Source organism: Protomyctophum parallelum (assembly GCF_964188405.1).
Source record: "Protomyctophum parallelum genome assembly, chromosome: 6".
NCBI lineage: Eukaryota > Metazoa > Chordata > Actinopteri > Myctophiformes > Myctophidae > Protomyctophum > Protomyctophum parallelum.
Window position 1 is genome coordinate 18,773,744 of NC_139701.1, and position 24,574 is coordinate 18,798,317.

Genomic DNA, 24,574 nt, shown 5'->3' on the forward strand with positions numbered 1-24,574 from the left:
TCATTGCAGGCTATCCGTGGGCAGAGAATGGCAGCGGCGGCCGGTTCAGGCGCCCACGGATTTGGAGCCGCAGAGGTCACAGTGAGCCCGGGGGGCTTCTGCAGTGCCAGGTCAGGGATGGGCCGTCGGGCCAGGGTGGAGGGCATGTGGCTGGGGGGAGAGGACTTCAGTCAGAAGGGCGGCTTCCTCCACAAGCCCACTCAGGGATGGCTGCACCCTGACAAGAAGATTGCAGGACCAGGGGCCTCCTATATTGTCAGGGTGAGTTATTACATACACATCATACTAAGTAATTATCTGTTGATTTATCACTGTGTAGGGGTTGTTTTGAATTAAAATTGAACATTCAACATTCTTGGGACTAAGTTTCCTCACAGAAGTTCACATAATTAAGCTCAGGCCGTCGTTGTTTGCTAGCAAGTTTGGCATTCCTTTCTTAAACAATCCAAACACACACATACTTTTGTCCAAGGAAATTGTTTACATCTGATTTAACAGAATGGGTACAATTGCCTGCTCACAGGTATCATTATTAGATCACATGGTATTGATACATCCATCTCCAGGATGGTGTCCCTGGGCTGGGAACAAAAGGACACTACAGTGTCAGGCAGTTTGTTATGCAGCACCACAGGTTGGTGGAATCTGAGGAATACATAATTCACATATGGATGACTTGGTGTGGCTGGTTGAAAGACTGCACCAGGGCATCAGACAGAGATGATACAGTATCAGTAATAGGACAATTTCTGCCTCATAGTATATGGCATTGACAACCCCTGTATATTGCATTTGTTGCCTATACTGCAACTTACATCTTTGTGTGTGGTGACTATTACTGTAGCAATGGAATATAGTCTAAATATGAATAAGAGAACCAAATCCCAAAGGTTGGTTAAAAAGGACTTGGCTGAGAACATAATGATGCATGTGGGAGTGGCATTCTTTGTGTACTGATTGTGTGGAAAGAGAGAGATACCCTAAGATTGAATGGCATATTGTAAAATTAGATTTTACAATGTTTAAGCGCAAAATAAGTCAGTCCTCTGATTCACATCATTATGGTTATATAACTGGTGTCCACAATTGGCCGTGTTTTTTCTATTATCAAAAATGTAATCAAGCCACGTCAAGAAAAGGAAATTGTAGCCCCTTTCCCGCCAAAGAAGGTGGCATTGATTTTTCCCATGAAATCTATCATCATGCGTTGTGAGGATGGCTTGTACGGGGAGTGAGGACATCGCCTCATCGGTGCCTTCTCGTGATTTAGTGCTCACAAAGGGTTACCGTCCCGAGGAGACTGCCTGACGTCAATGTCAACGATCTCCCCTCAGCGAACCCCATTTACCCTCCTTCCTCCTCCCCCCACCCTTCCTCACCCCTCCTCCTCCTGCCCCCCCCCCCCCCCCCCCACCCCACCCCCCAGCCTCAAGCCAACGATGTGGCTCTTGATTAGCCCGGTGCAGGGCCCAAGCATGCTTTCTAATAGCATTACACAGACACCCCATTCATTCCTATATTCAATTACATTTCAGCCACTGTCATTTGCACCATGTGATGTAGATTGCAGGTTCTCAAAGTCTGGTCGGGGCCCGCCTGAGGTCCAAATGGTCCCTCGGCTTACAAGTCTGAGTCTATAAATGGGGGTGTTCATTTAACTCATGTGAGAGTGTACAGACGGAATCGATTTGGTTCCATTTGTACACAGTTACAAACCTGTAAGGGTCCCCTGGTGGTCCCCGAACCCGACCCATTGAGGAATAGCGATGCAGAGATGAGGATGGTTGTCTCAGCCATGCAGGGCCCTAGGAGGGGAGGGGTCCATGCAGGGCCCTAGGAGGGGAAGGGGTCCATGCAGGGCCCTAGGAGGGGAGGGGTCCATGCAGGGCCCTAGGAGGGGAGGGGTCCATGCAGGGCCCTAGGAGGGGAAGGGGCCATGCAGGGCCCTAGGAGGGGAAGGGGCCATGCAGGGCCCTAGGAGGGGAAGGGGCCATGCAGGGCCCTAGGAGGGGAAGGGGCCATGCAGGGCCCTAGGAGGGGAGGGGTCCATGCAGGGCCCTAGGAGGGGAAGGGGCCATGCAGGGCCCTAGGAGGGGGAGGGGTCCATGCAGGGCCCTAGGAGGGGAGGGGTCCATGCAGGGCCCTAGATGGGGAAGGGGCCATGCAGGGCCCTAGGAGGGGGAGGGATCCATGCAGGGCCCTAGGAGGGGGAGGGGTCCATGCAGGGCCCTAGGAGGGGAGGGGTCCATGCAGGGCCCTAGGAGGGGAAGGGGCCATGCAGGGCCCTAGGAGGGGGAGGGGCCATGCAGGGCCCTAGGAGGGGAGGGGTCCATGCAGGGCCCTAGGAGGGGAGGGGTCGATGCAGGGCCCTAGTAGGGGAGGGGTCCATGCAGGGCCCTAGGAGGGGAGGGGTCCATGCAGGGCCCTAGTAGGGGAGGGGTCCATGCAGGGCCCTAGGAGGGGAGGGGTCCATGCAGGGCCCTAGTAGGGGAGTGTGAGGCCTGATTTATCGTCATAATATAAGATGGTGTATCGCTCGGTGAGCGACACCGCCATACGCCGGTATAGTATGAAGTAAGCATGAGGCTTGGCAGGCAGTGAAAACATAGTGGCTGTCAGCAGCACCAGGCTGGGGATTCTCTGGGCTCATGTTAACAACCACCACCCCGACCCACCCCCCCCTTTAACATTAACACTGTCTCTGGATGACATCTCAGTCTGTCTTGACTGACATTCGGCCACCACTGGGGACGAAGGAATCGGATCCTCTCTTCCCTAGAGGAATTCTCTCCCCCAGCATATTCTCTCGAGGTTTTGCCATGCAACCTGAACCATTGTAACTGAAATAGAATAGTACATCGTACCTAATAATCAAGCCCCTTGGATGTCTAAGCTTTGCCAACCATGCAAGTGGCACTGCAGTGAGTGTAAGGATTTGCTGCGAGCGAATGTGCAAATAGGACTCCACGGCATGCGTGGGCAGAATGCAGTTGTCTGCTATACTGTGTTTAATGCGTGTCGGGAGGAGCACCGGCTGCATGTATTAGTGTCACAATGACAAGATATTTCTGCTGCGCTGGGCCATTTTCTCTGCACACGCGCGCGCGCGCGCGCGCGCGCACACACACACACACACACACACACACACACACACACACACACACCCCTTCGTCGGAGGTGACAGAGAGCCAGATCCATCCTTCACCCTGACACTTCCTGTGTACTCACGGCACACCACACTACACCACGCTACACCACACCACGCCATGCCATGCCAGTGACGCCACGCCACGCCGGCAGCTGTGTCTGACCCGCATCTGCACCTGACACCCACCCACCCACAGCACTGCACTGCAATGCACCCCCGTAAACGACAGGCAAGCCCATGCAGCTGCCAAGCCAAACCGTCAGCCAGAGAGCAATAAAAACCTGCCTGCAATCATTCTGTTCAATTATGTGGCTGACATTTCATTTTAGTGCTGCATGCACAGGACGTCTCTTCCAATTATGAAAAATAGACGTATAGTAAGCCATTTACCGTGGCTACAGTAGTAGAAATTAGTGTTCATTTATCTATTTGTGACCCTGTCTGAGGGTATACTTGCAACCAAATGGATCCTTATGTCAATCGTGTCCATTTGGGTGCATTTTCACACTCCCAGTGGTAAATTAACACTGAGGGATCATCTTCTTACTGTGTAGCATCTGTTCAGAGCATTCTGCTTCTACTAACTACACCTTCGCTCAAGATTAACAGTTTATTGAAACAGAATGAGGAATGCGGAGTGGAGTGAGGAACCCAAGGTAGGGCGAGACTCAGGGTGGGGGCCTAGTCTCTGGATCTGACGGTCATCTTTGCTCTACTCGGAATGAGCGGTTGGTCGTCTCTGCTCCGTCACTGCCCCCCCCTGGATTCCTAGAGAATGGAGGCGGAAGGAGGAGGATGGCGAATTTGAAGAATAGTGAAAATAACCGATCTACAAGTGCAGTACTCACGAGTCACGACCCATGTTTGGTCTGTCGTGGGGCAGAACAAACAATTTGGTTGAGAGATCGCAGGTGTATTTATACTGTGGTGATAGCACCAGGGATACACTGACACGGAGCAAGACAGGAACGCCCAAAAACGTCACATCCGGTTTTAGCCCGGGGTAAGAATTTTCTATGGCTGCCAATGCAACTTGGTCCAATCCTTAATCACATACGGACAAACATCTATGCCGATAATATCTAACTTGCGGAGGTAGCGTGCCTTGTCCACGGGCAACAGATCTTTCAACGTATGGCATTGCAAATACGTTTGATAATCACTACTCTGCGCAATATTGTTTTGAAAATGCCGCAAATTGCATTGCAGTGAACGAGAGCAAATCACAACTTCCCCCGGGGGTGGGCGGAGTCAAGGGCTTGACGCGCCTTCGTGTCAGTGTATTGGCCGGGTGATAATGAAAGGCGAAAGGAGGGAGGAGTTGTTGATAATGAGGGAGGAGTGGTTAAGGTCAGGCGGAAGGAGGTCTCTTCTCCCGAAACTGCGTTGTATAAATACAACTTCCCAAAAATGTTTCAACGTATTGGCTTGGTTTCTGCTTTCTTGTCCCGATCCTCAAACAATAATATTTATCATAGAGTTTATTAGGATCCCCATTAGCTGGTGCATAACAACATCTATAGTCTTCCTGGGATCCGCGCAGAACATAAAAACATGACATCCTATAATACATTACGGGACAATGATAATACAAAGACCATTTTCCTTTGAACAGTGACTTTCATATCATCCATATCATATTAACTTATTCTTAATTCTTATTCTTTGACTCCCCATTTCCTGATTCATTAATGTTGTATTTTGAGTAGAAAGCCGTGCACGCACACACGCACGCACGCATATTTGCGCACACACACATTCATCATTTATGCATGTCCACTCCAGTGTCCACATAATAGCCACTAGGAAGGGACACAAACACTGCGCTCACAAAACAACAATGCTTCATCAACACACATCAAGTTCATGGCATCATCATCGCAGATTTTACACGCGAGGTGACTGCCAAGACGGGTGGCTCTACCAAGTCATATAAAGGCCAAGCTTCATCCCACACACACACACACACACACACACACACACTGCAGGAAGGACAGTAGGGTGCATCGTGAGTTCAGTGAGCAGAGATTAGATAACTGTTTCACAACGTCAGGTCCGGGAACCACAAGGCGGTCCAAATGGACCCTTGTGGCTATACTCTGAGTTAATTAACGCTTAAAGTAATTATACAGTGTAGATTGGAGTCCCAGAGATAGAAACACCATTTGTACACTCTCAGAGATACAGACCCGACGTGGTGAATCTGGACCCCCGGTGGTCCCCGGACCAGAGATAAACCAACAGCCAGGCTACATCAACTAATATGATAACCATCTCTCTCTTCCTTTAAATAAGAAAAATTGCTAATTTCCTTGAATTTCTCGAATTAATGCTTCTTTAGAACGTCTGTGTGTCCCTGATAACAGGATTGGTGGGTTGGAGACTTAAGACGTCAGGGTATAGAGGGGCAGTGCAGATAGGCAAATAGAAGAGGGCATGCTTCACGTCGGCGCAGCAGTATAACAATGGAGGCATTGACCGACAGAACAGAGAGAGAGAGCGGCGGGCCCAGGAGCGACCATTTCCCTGATGGAAGGCTTCCCCATGTCTCCTAATTTGGTTAGAAGGCTCATTAAGCTCTCAGGCGGTCGCTCTGTGTGTGTGTATGTGTGTGTATGTGTATGTGTGTGTGTGTGCGTGGCGTGCGTGTGAGAACCAGTTGGCCTGTTCTAGCCTTCTACTGCAGTCGCAACAGAAAAGTCTTGGAAATGATATGATCATTGATTGAGTCTGAAATTCTGAATCTAAATCCAGGATGTGAACGATGTATAGCACTAACACAGCTGTTCAAAGGTAGGGCATATCACCCTATAAGCAGCTATAGCCTAAATCTTCAGTGTTAATTTAACAATGAATGTGACAAATGTGACCAAATGCACACATAAGGGTCCATTTGGTTCTCAAATTGGGTGCCAGTTGCCCATGTATGTTCTAAACGTCTTATAGAGAGGCCGTCCAGGGAAACAGAAGGTCCCCGGCCATGTGCAAGTGTCAATGAGCAAGACCCTTACACTAGGTAACCCTTATAACTGCTCCCTGCTATGGGCGCTGCCCCTGTAGCTCCCACTGCTCGTGGTACTTAGGTTATGGGTAAAAGGCAGAGGACACATTTCACAGTATATGCAAACATACAGTGACAAATGCCCCAAAGATGTGGGCAAGTGGGGACAAACCATCCATCCATCCATCTTCAACCGCTTATCCGTAATCGGGTCGCGGGGGCAACAGCTCCACCAGAGTGCTCTAGACTTCCCTCTCCAGAGCAACATTAGTGACTTCCTCCTGGGGGATTCCGAGACGTTCCAAGGCCAGTGAGTCGATGTGTTTCCTCCAACTGCGCCTTGGTCTGCCCTGGGGTCTCCTCCCAGTGGGACGTGCGTCGAGGACCTCCCTATAGGCGCCCGAGAGGCATCCTAACCAGATGCTCGAACCACCTCAGCTGGCTCCTTTCCAGGCGAAGGAGGAGCGGTTCTACTCCGAGTCTCTCTCGTGTGATTGAACCTCTCACCCTATATCTCTAAGGGAAGAAAACTCATTTCGGCCGCTTGTATTCGCGACCTTATTCTTTCGGTCATGACCCACACTTCATTACCATAGGTGAGAGTAGGGGACAAACGTATTATAATAATTAAACCACATAGCAATGACTTTGCATGCTATTATGCAATATGTGTAATACAGATTTCCTGCAGTATAACTGGACTCTTATACTATTATTGGCAGAGTAAAGCACGGAAACACTGATATCATGGTACTGTTTCTTTACCTTTGATCCATTTTATGTCCTTTTCAATTAGGGTTAGGTTATGAATGAATGGTTTATTTTCAGTCTTTGTTCAAATCAAATCCAAACACACTGCACGAAATGTGCATATCCAACCAAATTACGGACAACATTTCGATCTCACAGGATCTTCATCAGGTCAGTATGCTATTGACCTGACAAAGATCATGCTATGCCTTATTGGCCAAGCAACCACCGTTGTTGTTCGTGTAAATAGGTAATTAGTTATGCTCTCATATCCAACCAAATCACACTCAAAATCAAAAGCCTTTCAAGTCTGTTTTCTCAACTCGTTGTTTTCTGCAAGACATTACTCTATAAGCCATATCTCTAACTGGTGGGTCAAACTGAACAACCAATATGTCAATTTTCATGTGACATGAAATGTAGTCACATATGGGTGTGTAGCAATATCATGCAGTATAGGTATGCATAATATGCACATGCTCACACACACACACACACACAGACGCACACACACGCAGACGTGCACGCACACACACACACACACACACACACACACACACACACACACACACACACACACACACACACACACACACACACACACACACACACACACACACACACACACACACACACACACACACACGCACACACCTCCATCCCTCAGACCTGCTGTGAGTGCAAGTAATCTCATCAGGACACCATTAGCACCTCAACCTTCTGGCCATTAAGGGGCCACTCAGTTGTCTCTGGTGCCTGGAGCACACTTAGATGGTCCATGACATGTGGACCACAGCTAGATGACTACTGCACATCATCATAAATACTGTGTGTGTGTTTCCCATGACACAGTCTTTCTTGGGATGGCTTTCGACCCTAGCTAGGCCGATTCTACAAATCGGTATACTTCTCACACTTTCAAGATTTTTCAATAATGTTCAAAAATGGTAGATGTACAAGCTCGCAGCGCAAGTGATGCGCAAGTGATGCGCCAAAATCTTAAATGACATATGGATGTTTTCCCTGTTTTAATGGGTTTTGGCTCTGTACTTGGTCTGCTCTTGTTTTCTTCTATCGTCTTTGCCATAAATTGCTGATATACAAGCCCACACAACGCGTCAGACATAAAGATTTGTATCCTGTGTTAAGAAAGTGCCATGTTGGAACAAGAACATTTGAAACTCCCCACCTCGATCCGTGTGTGTGTGTGTGTGTGTGTGTGTGTGTGTGTGTGTGTGTGTGTGTGTGTGTGTGTGTGTGTGTGTGTGTGTGTGTGTGTGTGTGTGTGTGTGTGTGTGTGTGTGTGTGTGTGCGCATGTTCAGCATCATTCAAGGTCTTGCATACGATTATTGAGGGAATGTTGATTTTAGTGTTGAATTTTCAATTAGCCGTCTCAGCTAGAAGCTGAAATGTCAGGGGGCTGATCCCTGTTATTGAGCTGATATTGAGGTTACAAGTCTCAGCTGGTGAACACGGGGGCAGAGGCCTGATCTATCATGGTAGCATCCCCAGACTCTAAACACAGGGCCAAAGGCCTGATCTATCGTGGTAGCATCCCCAGACTCTGACATTGACACAGCAAGACCATGAACAAGGCATAGGAACTGCTAAAGAGGCACTGTTTTTGCAGACAACCTTATCCTTTGAATCATTTGGAGAGTATGTAGGCTACAGTTCAGTCAGTAGATTTAACCATTAATTGCAACAAATGGAAAACGTTTAAACTTGACATTAATGGCTCCGCTCTTTAAGATGTTCCCTAAATTTTACTAAGCAGCATGCTAAGCAAAATCAGGGAACGTTAAGCAAACCTGGGTAATGTGAGTATACCAGAGCGCTGAGAGCAGGCCCATAGCAAGACATAAAATTAGATTAGCTTGTCATGCAATCTTGAATGCATTTTAACATTAAAGCCATAGAACATTGAATGAATCACTATAGAGCTATGTAGTATGCAACATTGAATTCCAGTTTAATTTGTATTTAGTTTAAACATTTAAAGTACTGCAAGAAGGTGGAGGCTGGGGTGGTGGAGGAAAGCTTTTAGTACTGGAAACTCCATGAACCCAGAAATGGTGATTAATATAAACTTTTATGATAGAAATGTCAGGCCTAATGGATGAAATAGCTACATGCAAGCTACTTGCCCAAATGTGCTGATCACATTTGTTATGACGGCTATGGACGTTTCTTTGCCCAATAAGGAGTGTTTTTTGTGTAAAACGAATGCTTGGAATGGATTCAGAATCATGAAAAGACCCTAGTTTCATATGTCACATGCTACTTATACTGTATAGGATGTTAACATATTATGCTAATTACTCAAATTGCTCAATGTGCAACTTTTAGCAACCAAGCTTAATCTCGTCTGCTAAGCTTATAGATGACATTTTAATCATAAAAGTTTACATTAAACAACATTTCTGGGTCTAACATGCTTGGGAGTTGCATGGAACCTATGGGGGCTTCCAGCAGCAGCAGCCGCCATAGGGCGCGTTCGGAAATAACGCACTGAGTGCACTGTGCAATGCAAACTATGATGGGACTCCCATCATATGCCCTGCATGAAATAATGCTATGCTTCATTACGTATTTATTCATATTCCAAAAACTGCGGAAATTGCGGATCTCCAATATCACATTGTGCTTGTAGACTGGCTATTTCCACACACCAATACGATAGAGCCAAAATGTAAATCTAGGCTAAATATCTATCTATAAATGCACCAAGTCTCTGTCTGTGTGTATGGTTGTAATCCACGTAACTCGAGAACCGTTCGCCCCACCGACTTCAAATTCGACACACACATTCCACACCACCACATGGGAGTGCAGTGCCTGGTTTCGCACGGTTGTCCAGAACCGCCCCCAAAAGGCCTCTGCCCAGGGGCCCTGGCCAGAGCGTGACTTGTCACGAGGCGTGATGTCACAAGGCGTGACGTGTCACAAGGCGTGATGTCACGAGGCGTGATGTGTCACGAGGCGTGATGGAATGACAACCATATGGAGGTGTGATCTGCCTGACGGATGGGTTTTACAAGTTTTCATAGTAATCTGCGACGTAAGGTAATATCGGTAATAACAATAGATCTTAACTGACACCATATTATAACTGTCGTTTTCGTGTGTGTTCTGTCTCTCTCCATACAGTATATGGGCTGCATTGAGGTACTGAAATCGATGCGCTCGCTGGACTTCAACACGCGAACTCAGGTGACGAGGTAAGATGGGGTTAACAATTCTTTCCTGGTACAGTAATGGTGAGTCGGGAGATTCTGATCGTACATCTGTACAGGGATTAGCAGAGGGCACTGGGCAGTGGTGGAAAAACTACATAAACGTATCAATACTCCAATGTAGATGTACTCCGTTACAAGCAGAAGTAAAAGTACAAGAGTAATAAAAGTAAAAGTATTAGTATAGTAAGTATATAAAAGTATATTGCAGAATGTCCCATTTCACAAGTTCAAAATGTTTACAAAATATTTTGAAAATAGTCGATCTACATAGGGCCCTCATGCCTGATCTCTCCTGTACACACCATAATACTGAATGTGTGAATTAAATATTTTTTTTTGTGGCTTTTTCTTCCTTAATTGATAGTTGAAAGTAATCTGACAGGAAATGGGGAGAGAGGACATGCGGCAAAGGCCGTCGGGATCGGGGGTCGAACCCGCGGCACGCCGTCCGGCTGGCTCAGCAGCCTAGGTCCCCAGACGGTTGAACTAAACGCCCGGGCCTATTTATCTATTTACTTACTTACTTACTGTGTTTTTACCAAGTACCTCATTGTATGAGTGGTTATTGATAGGACTGGTAATTAAAAAAATAAAAAAATAAATTATCAACTCATTTTGAAAGAATTCCTAAAACAAGTCCACTCTAATGTTTGGAGTTTGTTACTGTATGGAATCCAACAATTCTTTGCAGATTGACATTCATTTGATGAGATTAGAATCTTCAAGGTTTTGAAGTGGTTATATACGGGGTTTCATTTTCCTTGACTCATAAATGGGCCATACATCAAAATAATCAAGTAATAATACAACAATACAGTTGGTGTTATATTTGTCTGTGAAGCAGCAATTAATAGCTGTGACAAATATATCATGTCATTTGAGAGGTATCAGTATCTACTACAGTTTTCTGTAGGCGTAAGATATGTGCCTTAAGTCTGTGTTTTTGTGCTCCACATGTGATGTTATTGTTATGAAGGCAGCAATCCAGCACTCAATCTCTCTCGCTCTCTCTCTCGCTCCCTCCCAATCTCTCTCCATCTTTCTCTTTACCTCACTCTCACTGTCTCTCACCCTCCTCTCTCTCCTGCATAATCGATCGGTAGTAATCAGAGCCCCCCTGTGCACCCAAGGTATAAGTGCAAGGGGTTGGGGGGTGGGGGGCCAACAGAGATGGAGGGAGGAATAGAGACAGATCTATTATTGATGATGTTGGCTAATGACTGTGGAAAGCTGCAGTGATCCTCAATGCACCCCCCTGGATAATGTCTGGTGTGACTCATATAGTTGGATGACAGGGGGCGGGCAGGCGGACTGTCTGTGGGGGGGTTCAAAACAAAACAACGGAAGGACAGAAGAAACAGACAGAGAGATGTCTTGTATTAGCTGCGTAAATCAGTTTAGGTTTCCACTGTGACTGATTTCATGACACAACAAGTCTGGCGGTGCTTGTTTTTGAGGACTCCTAAAAGGTTTTAGGGTTTAGTTTTTTGATGACATGCTTAATTGCATGATCCGTTTGGTTGTTTATGGTTGTTTGTCTGCAGAGCTGTCTTTGTGAAGCTCTTTATTTCTTATAGCCAGTTATTTCCATCCTCCTGTTCTCCCGAATGTAGTCGTTATTATGACCATTCATTGTCACAGCTGTTGCATTTTTATAGCGCTTTTCCAAGTGCTCAAAGCGCTTTACAATGGTTCATTCATTCAAACATTGGGAGGTGAAGCGGCGAACAGTCGACGCCAGCGTCCTCACTTCCCACATTCATACACCAATGGTGGCAAGCTCACACCGACCGACTCATTGGAGGCAATGTAGGGTTCAGTGTCTTGTCCAAGGACACTTCGACATGTGGACAGGAGGAGCCGGGATTCGAACCTCCGACCTCAGGACCCAAAACCTCACGAGAGCCCATCTGTCCAACTGGGCAGTTAGGATGACGGATCGGTTCAATAAATCAAACGCTCTTCATTTGTAGCACTTAACATAATATGCATGTGCAAAACAGAAAGTACTTAAACCCTATAGTGACCGGGGGTCGCATAGGGCTATACTTGGTCCTCTCCTTAAATGTTTCCATCTATACCAAATCTCAAATTTAAAAAATAACTGTTACCAAACTCATACCACATACTATAGCAAAGCAACCCAGTTTTGCCATATGTTCAACCCCAGAATAGGGACACCAGGGTTCATGTGGTTAAGTCAATTGTGCTGTATTGCAGGCTTTACTATAGTATACAACCCCAGTTAGTGTTAGGTGAAAGAGACATATGTGATCCAAAACTAAACGGATGCAATAAACTGGACAACACAGCCAGACACATCCACATCCTGAATGTCAGAAAAATACCAGTCAACCTGAAAATCTAATTTCCACAAGCTGTGTCCTCAACAACACGAGCCTATGTAGCAGCTGTGTCTGTGTCATAGTATTAAGCCATTAAGCAATAAGAACAGGCAGTGCATTTAGTCCTAGGAGAGAGCCCAAGCCTGCACATCATCATCATCATCAACAACAACACCACCATAATTGGCTCCTCCCACTGTCCTCCCGTCACCATGAGCATTGTGGCGTTTTTCAAAAATCCCTGAGAAGACCTTTAGTCGAGATGGGGACGCTGCTTTTTAAATATTTACGAGCCACCCGATAGGGGCAGGGTTCTTCACTCTGGCAGGCCTCCTCCCCCCTCCTCACTGTCCCCTGACAGTCTAGATCACAACATCCCCATGCAGCCTCATCATCAGTGTGCGTGCGTGCGCGTACGTGTGCGTGCATGTGCGCATGCTGGCATTCGTGCCTGTGGGCATGTGTCATCATTGCATCATTGTCTCACAACAACACTATACGTGACAGCTCCATATTCTCAGTATGAGTAGCCGTGGCGGGCGGGCGACAGTGAGTCAGGAGGTAGAGCAGCCGTCTGGGAGCCGGAGGGTTTCTGGTTCGATTCCCCCGGCTCCTGCTCTCTGCAACTTGAAGTGTCCATGAGCAAGACACTGTGAAACCCTAACTGCTCCCAATGAGCAGGGTGGTTCTGCAGTTCAGTGCCTAGCATGGTTTCCTCTGGCACAGAGTGCACAGTATATAAATGTATCTGAGGATCTAAACAGCAGAAGGTATAGCGCCGCAGTCCCTCCCCCTTTCAGAAAAACGAGTGGCCCAGGAAATGAAAAACCAATGCATTCTCCCATCGGCACATCTTATTTCATTTATTTAAAGACGGTTACGCCGCGGACAAAGCCAACTCGGATCGTGACCACAATGTTTTGGGCCGATCAAATCATTAGAAAAAAGAAAAGAAAGTCAGGAGACAACACTATTTGTTTTGTTTTTCGTCTTATAAATTATTTGATCGGCCCAAAACATTGTGTTCATTGTCATGATTTGTCACGATCCGAGTTGGCTTTGTCCACGGCGTAACCGTCTTTAAATAAATTAAATAAGAAGTGCCGATGGGAGAATGCATTGGGTTTTCATTTCCTGGGCCACTAGTTTTTCTGAAAGGGGGAGGGACTGCGGCGCTCTATTGTTTCTGGCTCCAAGTATCGCAAGATTTGTCACAAGATTGACAGGAAACGGTGTGAAGTCTTGCGATACTTGGTACATTCAGAAAGGTACTTTGTGCTCTTTAGATACCATACCTCTATACAAATTACACAGTGTACACATCGAAAAGCAACACAGCAGACAATAATGTGTTACATGTCTTCTGTTATTTTCCAGAAGTGATTACTTTACAAAAGATCTCAGTCATTCATAAATAATGTTCATGAGCTGGTCACTGAGCTCTCATTGACTCCAGTGCATTCTGCCAAACTTCCGGGTAGTTTGTTTGGCTCCCATGAAAGTGTCCATGAAAGTGTCCATGAAAGTGTCCATGAAAGTGTCATGGCGCAGTCACGTGACCACTTCTCTTCCTTCTCAGAGCTTCCTTGAGCTGAACGTGGAAGTGTTGGCTGCATAGCCCATTGCGCATGTTTCTTTCCTTCCAGGGAGCAACAGGGAGTCCACCGTACGGTCTTCGCTTCCTCATTTAATAGTCCTTTGTTAGCCAAGGGGCTCTCTATTTTTCGGTTTTTCACTGGCACTGGCCACACGATACTGCCTCTGGTGGCCGGCATGGAATGAATGTGCATTATATTGACCATGTCGCACACACACTCATTCACTATTGGCGGAGGAAAAACCATGTAATGCACCAAACTGCTCATCGCTTTGAGTGGCCGGAAAGACTAGAAAGGCACAACAGTATGCAGTGCATTTACCATGATAATTAATTACTACATTTCCACTTTGTTTGTCATGACGTAGACTCTGAGCACAACTCTACTCTACTCCAGCCCCACTCTACTAGCTCTCCAGCTCACACAGACATACAATGTTGGACATCTCAATACAGACAAAAGCCATCAACACCATTAGCGACTCAGCGAGCGATCTCCTCCCTGGGTTTGAAGCAGCCTAATCGCACTGATTAGGCTGTGAAACACAGAACATTCTAGCAGCTGAGAGAATTGGTTTGAGGGCTATTGAACTGTGAACGATGCTCTTAGTAAACAGAGAGATGGGTTAGGGGCCGCACTGCATACTGTGTTTGTGCAGGAGGAATACTATAGGATAGGTTGTATATGTGGAATAAAAAAAAAACATTGTGAGCTTGTAGATCAGCTATATTTATGAAGACTACTAAGATCTCTTTGCCAAAAATAGCAAATTTTTACACCAGTGGTTCTCAAAGTGCGGTCCATGGGACACTCCTAAGGGTGTTCTAAATTGACTCTTACAAGTCTGTAACTAAATGGACCCTAACAGGTCCATTTGGTTCCATTTGTACACTGTCGAGTTAAGGGGGAGTTCTTGAAGCTACCATGTTTGAGAACCACTGCTCTACACTGTAGAAGGGCACCAAGTCCTATAGACCCCTGTGGGACCAGCCAGCCAGCTAAGTACGGTTGGAGTGTTTGTTAAGGAGAGACGTGATTTCTTGAAGCCACTAAGTGTTATATTGATTACATACGTAGTTACATAGTTACAGACAGTACAGTCATGGTTATATCAGGTATGTATATCTTCGCTGTAACCAGAGAAAGTCATGCCTGTTAAAGGTTGACCTGCTGGCAACCATGTCTTGACCTTTGAACTATGAAGGATCTGTGACCTGCGACCTTACTGTACATGGGAGGGAGGAAGCGCAGCACGTGTTCTTTTGGGTTGTGTAACGCGTTTATCCTCAGGGTGGAACACTGGGTGGTCCTAATCCATTCAGGTGTGATTGATTATCCCCTCAATCAGCAGGACCCAAGGACTTGAGATCATTTTGACCTGAGATCAGATTAAAAAAATGTCTTCTACATCCTGACAGTTTTCTGAAAAAGCTATGTTTCTATGTCAGTGGTTCTTTGATTTTTCAAAAATAGCAGACCTACAAGCTCGTAGCGCGCGCTATGAGCTTGTAGATCTGCTATTTTTCAATAGCTAAAGCATAACATAATGCTAACACCAAAAGGGGTTCCCCACCATAATTAATTGGTTGTACTGCTGTATAATTACAATAAAGCATTCAATTCTAAATCAGTTCAAATGTGATTGTGGTCATATATATATATTTATGTTTTTTAAGAATGTTAAAGCATCTGTGTCATTTTAGATTTTAGCGTACACCGTAGTCTATTGCAAATAGCAGAAGCTCACAGTGAGTCACTTTGTGCCGAGCTTGTAGATCTGCTATATAGAATAATAATAGCCTAATAATAATGAAAAAAGGAAAGGAGAAAAAAAAGAAAATTGAGAAAATCTTTGAATATATATTATATTTTGAAAGTGATATTTTTAACTCAAATCTTTGCTTCTGGGGGTCCCTGGAACAAAATATGAGATGGGGATCGGCAGCCATGAAAAATCAAGTTTTTTAGCTGTGTTCACACTGGCAGCTACAAAGATATAGGCTACCATTCATTTCCAATGGAAGCCAGCGACATGCAGATACAAAGATACATCCAACATTTGTAGCTGCTACAAAACAGTTACAGTATAAAGCTACAAATAAGTTGAGCTGATTTCAACTTCAGATACAAAGCTACAAATATGCTGTGTAGCTTAGTGTCTTTTTTATCTGCCAGTGTGAAGTGAACGCAGCATTAGGATTTAGAAGGCATTTTGTAGAATCTGCCTCAGGTCTTAATGGGTTAAATACATTTAATATACAGACATAATCACCATAAATGCATAATTTCTCCATGGTCCATGGATCCTAGTATAGGCTGTTGATCAATATAAAACACTCACTGTTCATTTATCCATTTGTAATTAGAGCAGCGGTTCTCAAAGTGTGGCTCCAGGGGATCCCTATGGCATCACAACCACTTTAACCATTTTAACTCTATATGTTGTGGGAGGTCGGGTGGGAATCACGACTCAGAATGCAGTATCAGGGGTTAGACACACGGTGGCGCCCCTTGATTTATTTCAGATCAGGTCAAACAAAAGTCAGTTTCACATCAGAATTCATCAGACAACATTCTTTCTTGAAGTCCGGTCCCCTAGGATGGATACGTCACTACAGAGGATGAGAGGGGTGGTTAGCAAACGGTCAGAGCACGAGGTAAGTACAGGGTTGGGGCCGGAGACTCCGGTCTAGGCAATCTACCAACTAGACTTTTCTGTAACTTTCCGCTTCTTCTTTTCCAGGGTCCAGAGGGTGCCAGGAGGCTCCCCCGGAGGTAGGTACGATGTTAGGTAGCTTTCTCTATCCACAGGGTACAGAAGAGTACTTTTGAGTAGAAGTACTCGGTTACATTTGGGTGAGTAATCAGAGTAAAAGTACTTGGTTTGGGACCGGGGGGAGTATGTGACCTAGGGCCCCTTAGGCTCAGCCAACAGGTATAGGTACACAAGCATTTATACTCTGATTTCTCTCTATATACTGGGGTTGCCGTAGAGGTACGTCAAAGGCAGCCAACAGAAAAGAGCACTATATTTCTAATCACAGTCTCGGTCTTCTTTCACCGGAGTAAGGCGGGGCTCTCGCCAACTTAAAGTCTTTTAAGGGTTTAACTGAACACAAACGGCCTGTCTTCGTTCACAGGGTTAAGGTGACACTTTAACTAGAATATGCTTTCTTCGATAAACATCAACAAGGTCTTCTTCTTTCACAGTCTTCAGGGTTAACGTGACACAGTTAACTATATGTCTTCTCTTCAGTAAACATCAACAAGGTGCTTTTCTTCATTCACAATTCTTATTATTATCCTTAGCTTCTCAAGCGTCTGTAAGTGCCTCTTCTTAGCCAAGCGTGTGATAGTGAGAGAACAGTTGTCTTACTGTGACCTTAACGTGCGGTGGGCTGCCAGTCGATACGAGGGTCCCGTCTTCTGCTACTCGTCCCCGAACCGAGTCAGGTGGGTTTCCAGGTATATGTGCGGCTTTCCACTCGTCACTTATTTATGGGGGGCACACAGCCCCACTCCTACAAGCCTGATGAAGCGGAATACAAGACAGATTTGAGTGGCGGTACAAACAATCAAACAGTACGTTTAGTTCGTGTTGCTGGATCCATTAGTGAGAGAAGTGTGGACTTGCCATCCAGAGCCAAGTTGTCGGCATACGCTGCCCGAGCGTCTTGGAGTGAACCAGCGAGTGACACTGCTAAGTGTGAGTGTCGTTTATAAAGGGCGCGGCTGACAGATTGCGGCTGTCGTTGATTGCTAATACGGGCGGCGGCCGGATTAGGCGCAGCTGGTTTAGGATCGCTCTGGGGTAGTAGACGGCGTCTATGACACGTCCGTGGGCGGAGCGCGTCGGTGCGGCCGGCGTTTGTCTGGTTGCCATAGGAACGCACCCCTTATTCTGGTGGTACTGTGGCGAGACTTGCTTAATGTAAATCGCTCTGGATTAAGAGCGTCTGCTAAATGCCTAAATTGTAAATTGTAAATTGTGAGACTCCACAACGTGTACATCCTACATCGGCTAGATTTGCTAATGTCTCATATCAGATGGGGGTCCATGAACAAAGATTTAGGGGTACTTCGCTCTCGACATGAAAACGTTTGAGAAACCCAGTTTACATATAACCAATTTGACCAATAAGGGTCCATTTGGTGACATTTGTATTGTACACTGCCAGCGTTAAGTGAACACTGTCGATTTTAGTAGCTTATTGACCGATAGCCAGTGGTGCCATTGTGTAAATCTAACGTGTGACCCTTCCTATCCTAACCAGGGAAGCCATCAACAGGCTGTGTGAAGCGGTGCCCGGGGGAAAGGGAGCCTGGCGGAAGAAGGTCAGTAGTAAAGATGCAATCCGTGTGTGTGTGTGTGTGTGTGTGTGTGTGTGTGTGTGTGTGTGTGTGTGTGTGTGTGTGTGTGTGTGTGTGTGTGTGTGTGTGTGTGTGTGTGTGTGTGTGTGTGTGTGTGTGTGTGCGCGTGCGAGCGTGCGTGCGCATGTGAGCGTGCGCACGTGCGTGTGTGTGTGTGGCTGTGTGTATGCATCACACATGGTTCAAAGAGCAGCTGCAAATAATTGACATGTGCAAAAAACATGGTTTTAACTGGCCTTGAACTTGGGACATAATGGGTTTTACACACAACCATAATGAGATCTTCTGCAGTTCTTCAGTGGTTCTTTGGGGTGATTTACACTAGAGCGGTGCCCGTTGGGCACTGGCCTACTTTGGAACGATGCAAGTAGGAAATGCATAACCGACCCAGATATTTGAAGTCGGTGGGCGAACGGTTCTCGAGTTACGTGGATTACAACAGTACACACACACACACACACACAAACAGACTTGGTGCATTTATAGATATACTGTATAGCCGTCCTTCTCAACATGTGGGTCGGGACCCATTTAAGGACTTAAGATTTTTGTAGGAAAGTAATAGAAAAAGACAATTACTGCATCATGCTCAAAAAGTGCAAAAGGCCCCAACAATTTGTCAAATAATGGAAGTCTAAAATAGGGCTCAAGTGGTTAATAATAGACAGTATTGTGTGTCTGTGTGTTGTAGGCCTTTAACAAGGCTCTCCAGTCCATCATGGGTAAAAGTAACTTGCGTTTCGCTGGCATGAGCATTGCTGTCAACATCTCCATAGAGGGCCTCAGCCTCCTCATCCCAACCACACGACAGGTCAGACACATTTACCTCTGACATAATATTATGACCAAATGCATTCGTTCAATATTTTTGGCCTTTCAGTTTGTTCACTGGTGATGAAGTTGATTCTATCCACAATACACATTTGCATTGTTGTATCCCAGTCACTTGTACTGTACTTTTCCCATCTCCATCCGTCACTCAGGTGATAGCGCACCATCCGATGCAGTCCATCTCCTTCGCCTCCGGGGGAGACACTGTGAGTGCAATGCATTATCCCCCACCGCCTTCTATTTGGTGGGAATGGACTTTTTGGCAGCCGGCAGCCGGCAAGTCTGACCAGGTTGCGTTCCAGTCCCACGGCCCCGAGAATCAATAAGGGCTTTAATTCAATTATATCCCACCCCTAATTCATCTGGTCTTATTGAGTTTTTTCCTCCCATCTTTCGCAGGACACGCCCGACTACGTTGCATATGTGGCCAAAGACCCAGTTAATCAGAGAGGTATCTAGTCCAAGGAGCTTCTCTTTCCATTCCCTTTTGAGTGCACAACACATACATGCAGCATTGTGTGTGCAGTGTGCTGTGTGCGTGTGTGCGTGTGTGTGTGCGTTAAATATGGATTAGATTCCATCCAGAGGGAGGCGCATTATGACTCACTGCCACTTGTTTATCAAGATGCTGCTATCGATTCTTCTGACTCTCTTCAAAGACAAAATGAAGAAGTTCATTCTAAAATGAGTTATCTGCCGGTTGGAAAACACGACACCTACTCCTTGATTGCTCCTTTGAACTCATTACTGGGGTGAAAATACAGCTCTGTGTGGTGTAATACAAATGTAATTTGCTCTCTCGACCACTTAAACTACCGATACTTCGTTGACCCCCAGGGGTCTATACTCGGTCCCCTCGTTTTTTCTACAGGCTCACAACGCGTTGCAATACAATGCATTGGGAGCTTGTATAGATCCATCATGTCACGTCCTGCTTGTCATTATTTTGACATGTCCAGAATAGGGATGCTATAGGGTTCATTTGGTTAAAGAAGATGCAGGATCAAGATGGCAACTGAATTCCCCCCTGTGGGATTATAAATGTCTATCTCAGGATTGGGCCATGAATTTATTTTTTTTTTATTACTTTTTTTGATACATGCATACAGAATTAGAGTTTGGAAATATTCATTAGCTTCTTACATTTTTAGGTTTGACTAAATTGACTATTCTTAATTTACTTTTAATTTAGTTTTAGTCTTATGAAAGCCTCGTTTATACAGTAGACGGTGAAAAAGATAGGGTGAAAGAATGCATGACATCCGATTTACAAAACGTATTAGCATATTATTACATTATTATATTGTATTAATATTGAGCAAGGCCACTCAGTTCCACAAACAGTGACCACAGTGCAAATTAAGGGGAAATCTAGGATGATTTAACATACAAATCTATTTATTTTACTATTTAGTATTTTTAGTTAGTTTTGCATTGTTCCTTATTATTAAGAAAACAAATCCCCTTTTTGTTTTATTTTTAAAGCAGCACTATGTCATTTTTTAACAACTATATAGCATATGTCCCACAAAATTATAAAGTTACATGTTTAAGCAATAACAATCATCCTTCCATAAATGTATAGATTCGGGGGGGTCCCTACTGAGGCAGAACTGCCAGTTAAAGCGAAGACTGGACAATCACAGCGCTTCCTCACTGGACATGCTTGCAGAGACTCTCCGGTAATGAAGTCAAAGATGTTGGCTGCCATGTTATTTGTGTCCAAAGTGGCAAGCCACTGATACCCCACAAATACATAGTGCTGCTTTAATCTTAGATTTAGTTAACGATAATAACCTCGGGGACACAGTAAAAAATGTTAATTTATCCCTTTGTAACTCTGAGAGTGTAGAAAATGTAACCAGAATTGGCCACATTTGGCTACACTCTTGAGTTGAATTAACACGTTTTACAGTGTACATCCTACATCTCTGGGCTCACTACTAACATGGCTCTCTGTCTCTGTCAGCGTGTCATATTCTGGAGTGCTCAGACGGTTTAGCCCAGAGTGTCATCAGTACTATTGGCCAAGCCTTCGAGCTGCAGTTCAAACAGTACCTTCACAGCCCGCCCAAGACCATGGCCTCCACGGAGAGGTGAGCTCACTATTCTGAGGATTTACTTCCCTGCTTCACTGGAGAGCACAGGAACGGAGAGAGAAAATACAGATAATGGGGGGGAGGTGTATGTGTGTGGGAGGGGACGACGACGACGACGACGACGACATGGTTTGGGACTTGTGGGCCATAGCGGTCAAGGTGCACTCACATCCAAACATTTCGACGGGTAGAGAAAGAGAAAGAAGAGATCCGCACACCGTCTTAAAAGCTCCCAAAATCATTTAATAACAGAGCGTACAAAAAATAAGTTTCGGCCTAACCGGCATTCGTCACGTATACTGAAGCAGTGCGTCAAAGTGCACTTTCAGTGTAGTCTCTGGACTTGGGATAGGCGTGTTGTCTCACGCCAATTTCCAATACCATGACTTCCAACATTTTGCATACAGTACTCTAGCTTGCCAGTTGACAAAAGAGGATGATGCAATGGACACAGGCTGCATCAATCAGTGTGGTTATCACACTTTGGCACTGCCCCTGGGCCTGGCATCCCATGCAAAGTGCTGAGTTGTGCCTTTCTATAGAGAGACACAAAACCTGATATCAAAAGCTCTTCCTTTCTGGTGCATGAGAAGGAGATGTGATACTTTCCTCTCATATTCCCACAAAGTCCATCCTTCAGGTTTGATCATCACACATATCAACGTTATTCAGTACTTGGGGGGCCTCGCTCTCGGACATGTCACCAGACATGGGGCCACTGGGGACACAGCCAGGGCAAAACTCCATACTCGCTTTTCTATTCTCCTGGTTTCAAATGAACTCTATCCTGCAGCCAACAATAGCAGCAATGGGCCACATGTGGATTTATATAGACACACTTCGGATATGGAGATGTCATCTGATCTGAAGGTCCATTCTGCTGAAGAATATTCATATTCATATACAGTACACATACTGTAGTATTAGCGCATGTGATGGCCTATGTTTCCAAGACTGACATGGCGACCGGGCTCAGTGATCGTGAGCTGAAAGAGCTGATATCTACTCAGGTCTCATGTGACAGAAACAAATCCTGTCCAATACGAGTCTCTTGCACACATACACTGTCTAATAAAAACAAAAAACTATTTTCATACAGCAACTTTTTGTTTAGGCAAAATAACAAACTTGGCTTTAAACCATACAGACTACTCAGCAACGCATTTAAAGTATCATAACTCTTCCTCGGGCAGCAATGTTCTCACTCTACGCCTCTATCAGGACTTTCAGGACAGAGGAGCCAGTATGGGGGGACGACGACTCCTCCTCAGAGCATGACTACTACAACAGCATCCCAGGGAAGGAGCCTCCTGTCGGGGGAGTGGTGGACTCCAGGCTCAGGCCTAGTGGGGCCCTGCTGGGTCACATCCACACACAGCCGCAGAGCAAGGTATATATAGCGTACGCATGCATATTCAACTATAGATCAGTGGCATAACTGGCATTAGCACTGTGGTCTGAGAGTGTACAGACTTATGAGAGTGTACAAACTTGGTTCCATTTGTACACTCTCAGGCCCCTTTTCCACCAAAATAACTTTGGTTCTAGAACTGGTTCCGTTTTCTTTTTTTTATGATGGTTTATATCACATCTTTCACATCTCTTTCACATGGTTGATGGGCGTGGCATGCCACACCGTGTGTGTATATATATATGTATTGTTGTCTACTCGTTCCATGTGAAGGTCTGAAGAAGGGCTACGGCTCGAAACGTTACCACTTTAAGTAAAGAAATCTCGGAGCAGAAAATGGTGTGTGGATTGTTTCATTTATCTACTTATATCACATCTGCATCTTCCAACTTTTAGGGATCTGATTCTGAACCAATTAATTTGGTTCAAAATTAGGTGGGTAAAAGGGGCCAGAGTTACAGCCACATACCTCAAGGACGCCTGGGGGTCGGGTGCAGGCTTTTGGTCCGACATAATATTGGTCCGACAATGACAACCTTACCTCAAACCCTAACCTAACCATAACCACAAGCACGGTACAGCGCATGTTCGCCAACCTTAATCCGGTCGTTTTCCGCATGTCGGTCCTATGGTATGTCAGACAAAAGTCTGGCCCCCTTGGGGGTCCCCATCCGGACCACACTTTGAGAATCACTGCTCTGCCAGGCTTTCTGGTACTACTGCTGTTTGCTATTTACTTTGCATAATGTTGAGAAGAATTAATGTCAAGCCTATATTGCATGTCATTTTCGACCCGATCTAAATGTATCTCAAGACACTGTAATTGGGGCTGCAGCTGCTCAGAATCAAGCAGTATCCAGCCTCAGCCCATAATTGACAGGCAGGGCCAGGCTACACTCTTTCATCTCTAGTCCATAAACCAATGACGAATGAGCCTGTCCTGCTCTTTGCTGCTATTGTTTGCATGGAATAGTATCATAAGCCTCTGTGAGCATGGTGGGTGTACTCCATAAATGTCTTCTTTGTGCGCCTGCACCGTAATTGCCGGAGAAAGATATGATTACAGGTTGAACCCAGCAGGCCCCTGTGAGAGAAATCATCCCCTTTTCCCAGCAGCTTGTTCAAGTGGCACGCACTGTGTTGTAGCTAAGGTTTCAGACTGAGTGCCTCCAAATGACATTATGCAGGGACAAGAGATGTATACGTTGTACCAATCATGTAGTGAAACAAATATGTTTACAAGTCATTGAGTGTGTCTTTATGGTGTGCGTGTGTGCATGCGCGCGTGTGCATGTGTGCGCGTGTGGTTGTTTGCAGATGGGTTCCCCATGTAGAACCATGTCTTACCCCTCTGGTCAGCTGTGCTATGAACTTCACTGGGACACAGAGACCAGCAGTGGCTCAGGTAAGACCTCCTGTGGCAAAACAAGAGTACTGCAATTATAAAATGATAGCTGAATAGATATCATTCATATTGATATTCATATTCATTCATTTATTTATGTCGTACCATATGAGACATTATGATCTTTTTGTCTTCGTCCTCAGGTCTGACATCAGATGGGTACCTGCGTGCAGATGGTCAGCCTCCCAGCAGCAGAGACTATGAGGAGCACTTGTACGTCAACACGTCAGCACTGGACGCTCTGGACTCACTGACACAGGGGTCAGACGCACACAGGGGAGGACCCAGGGGACCTGAAAGTCCAAAGAAAGACATCTTTGACATGAGTAAGTGAGGCAGGCTTACTTTGTGAGCAATGAAAAAAATCATCCTCCT

The 24,574-nt window shown here is 45.6% G+C and overlaps 1 protein-coding gene across 1 annotated transcript in view; it reads left to right on the forward strand.

Annotated features, from left to right (window-relative positions):
• shc2 (SHC (Src homology 2 domain containing) transforming protein 2) overlaps positions 1-24,574 on the forward strand; it is a 29,057-nt gene that overhangs the window by 717 nt on the left and 3,766 nt on the right. The window contains exons 1-10 of the mRNA XM_083766467.1: positions 1-261; positions 10,051-10,121; positions 18,357-18,417; positions 19,145-19,264; positions 19,437-19,490; positions 19,684-19,735; positions 21,254-21,380; positions 22,605-22,773; positions 24,112-24,199; positions 24,343-24,525. The exon at positions 1-261 is cut by the window's left edge and continues 717 nt beyond it. Of these exons, the coding sequence (XP_083622593.1) occupies positions 1-261; positions 10,051-10,121; positions 18,357-18,417; positions 19,145-19,264; positions 19,437-19,490; positions 19,684-19,735; positions 21,254-21,380; positions 22,605-22,773; positions 24,112-24,199; positions 24,343-24,525 (1,186 nt within the window). The remainder of the gene's footprint in view (positions 262-10,050; positions 10,122-18,356; positions 18,418-19,144; positions 19,265-19,436; positions 19,491-19,683; positions 19,736-21,253; positions 21,381-22,604; positions 22,774-24,111; positions 24,200-24,342; positions 24,526-24,574) is intronic.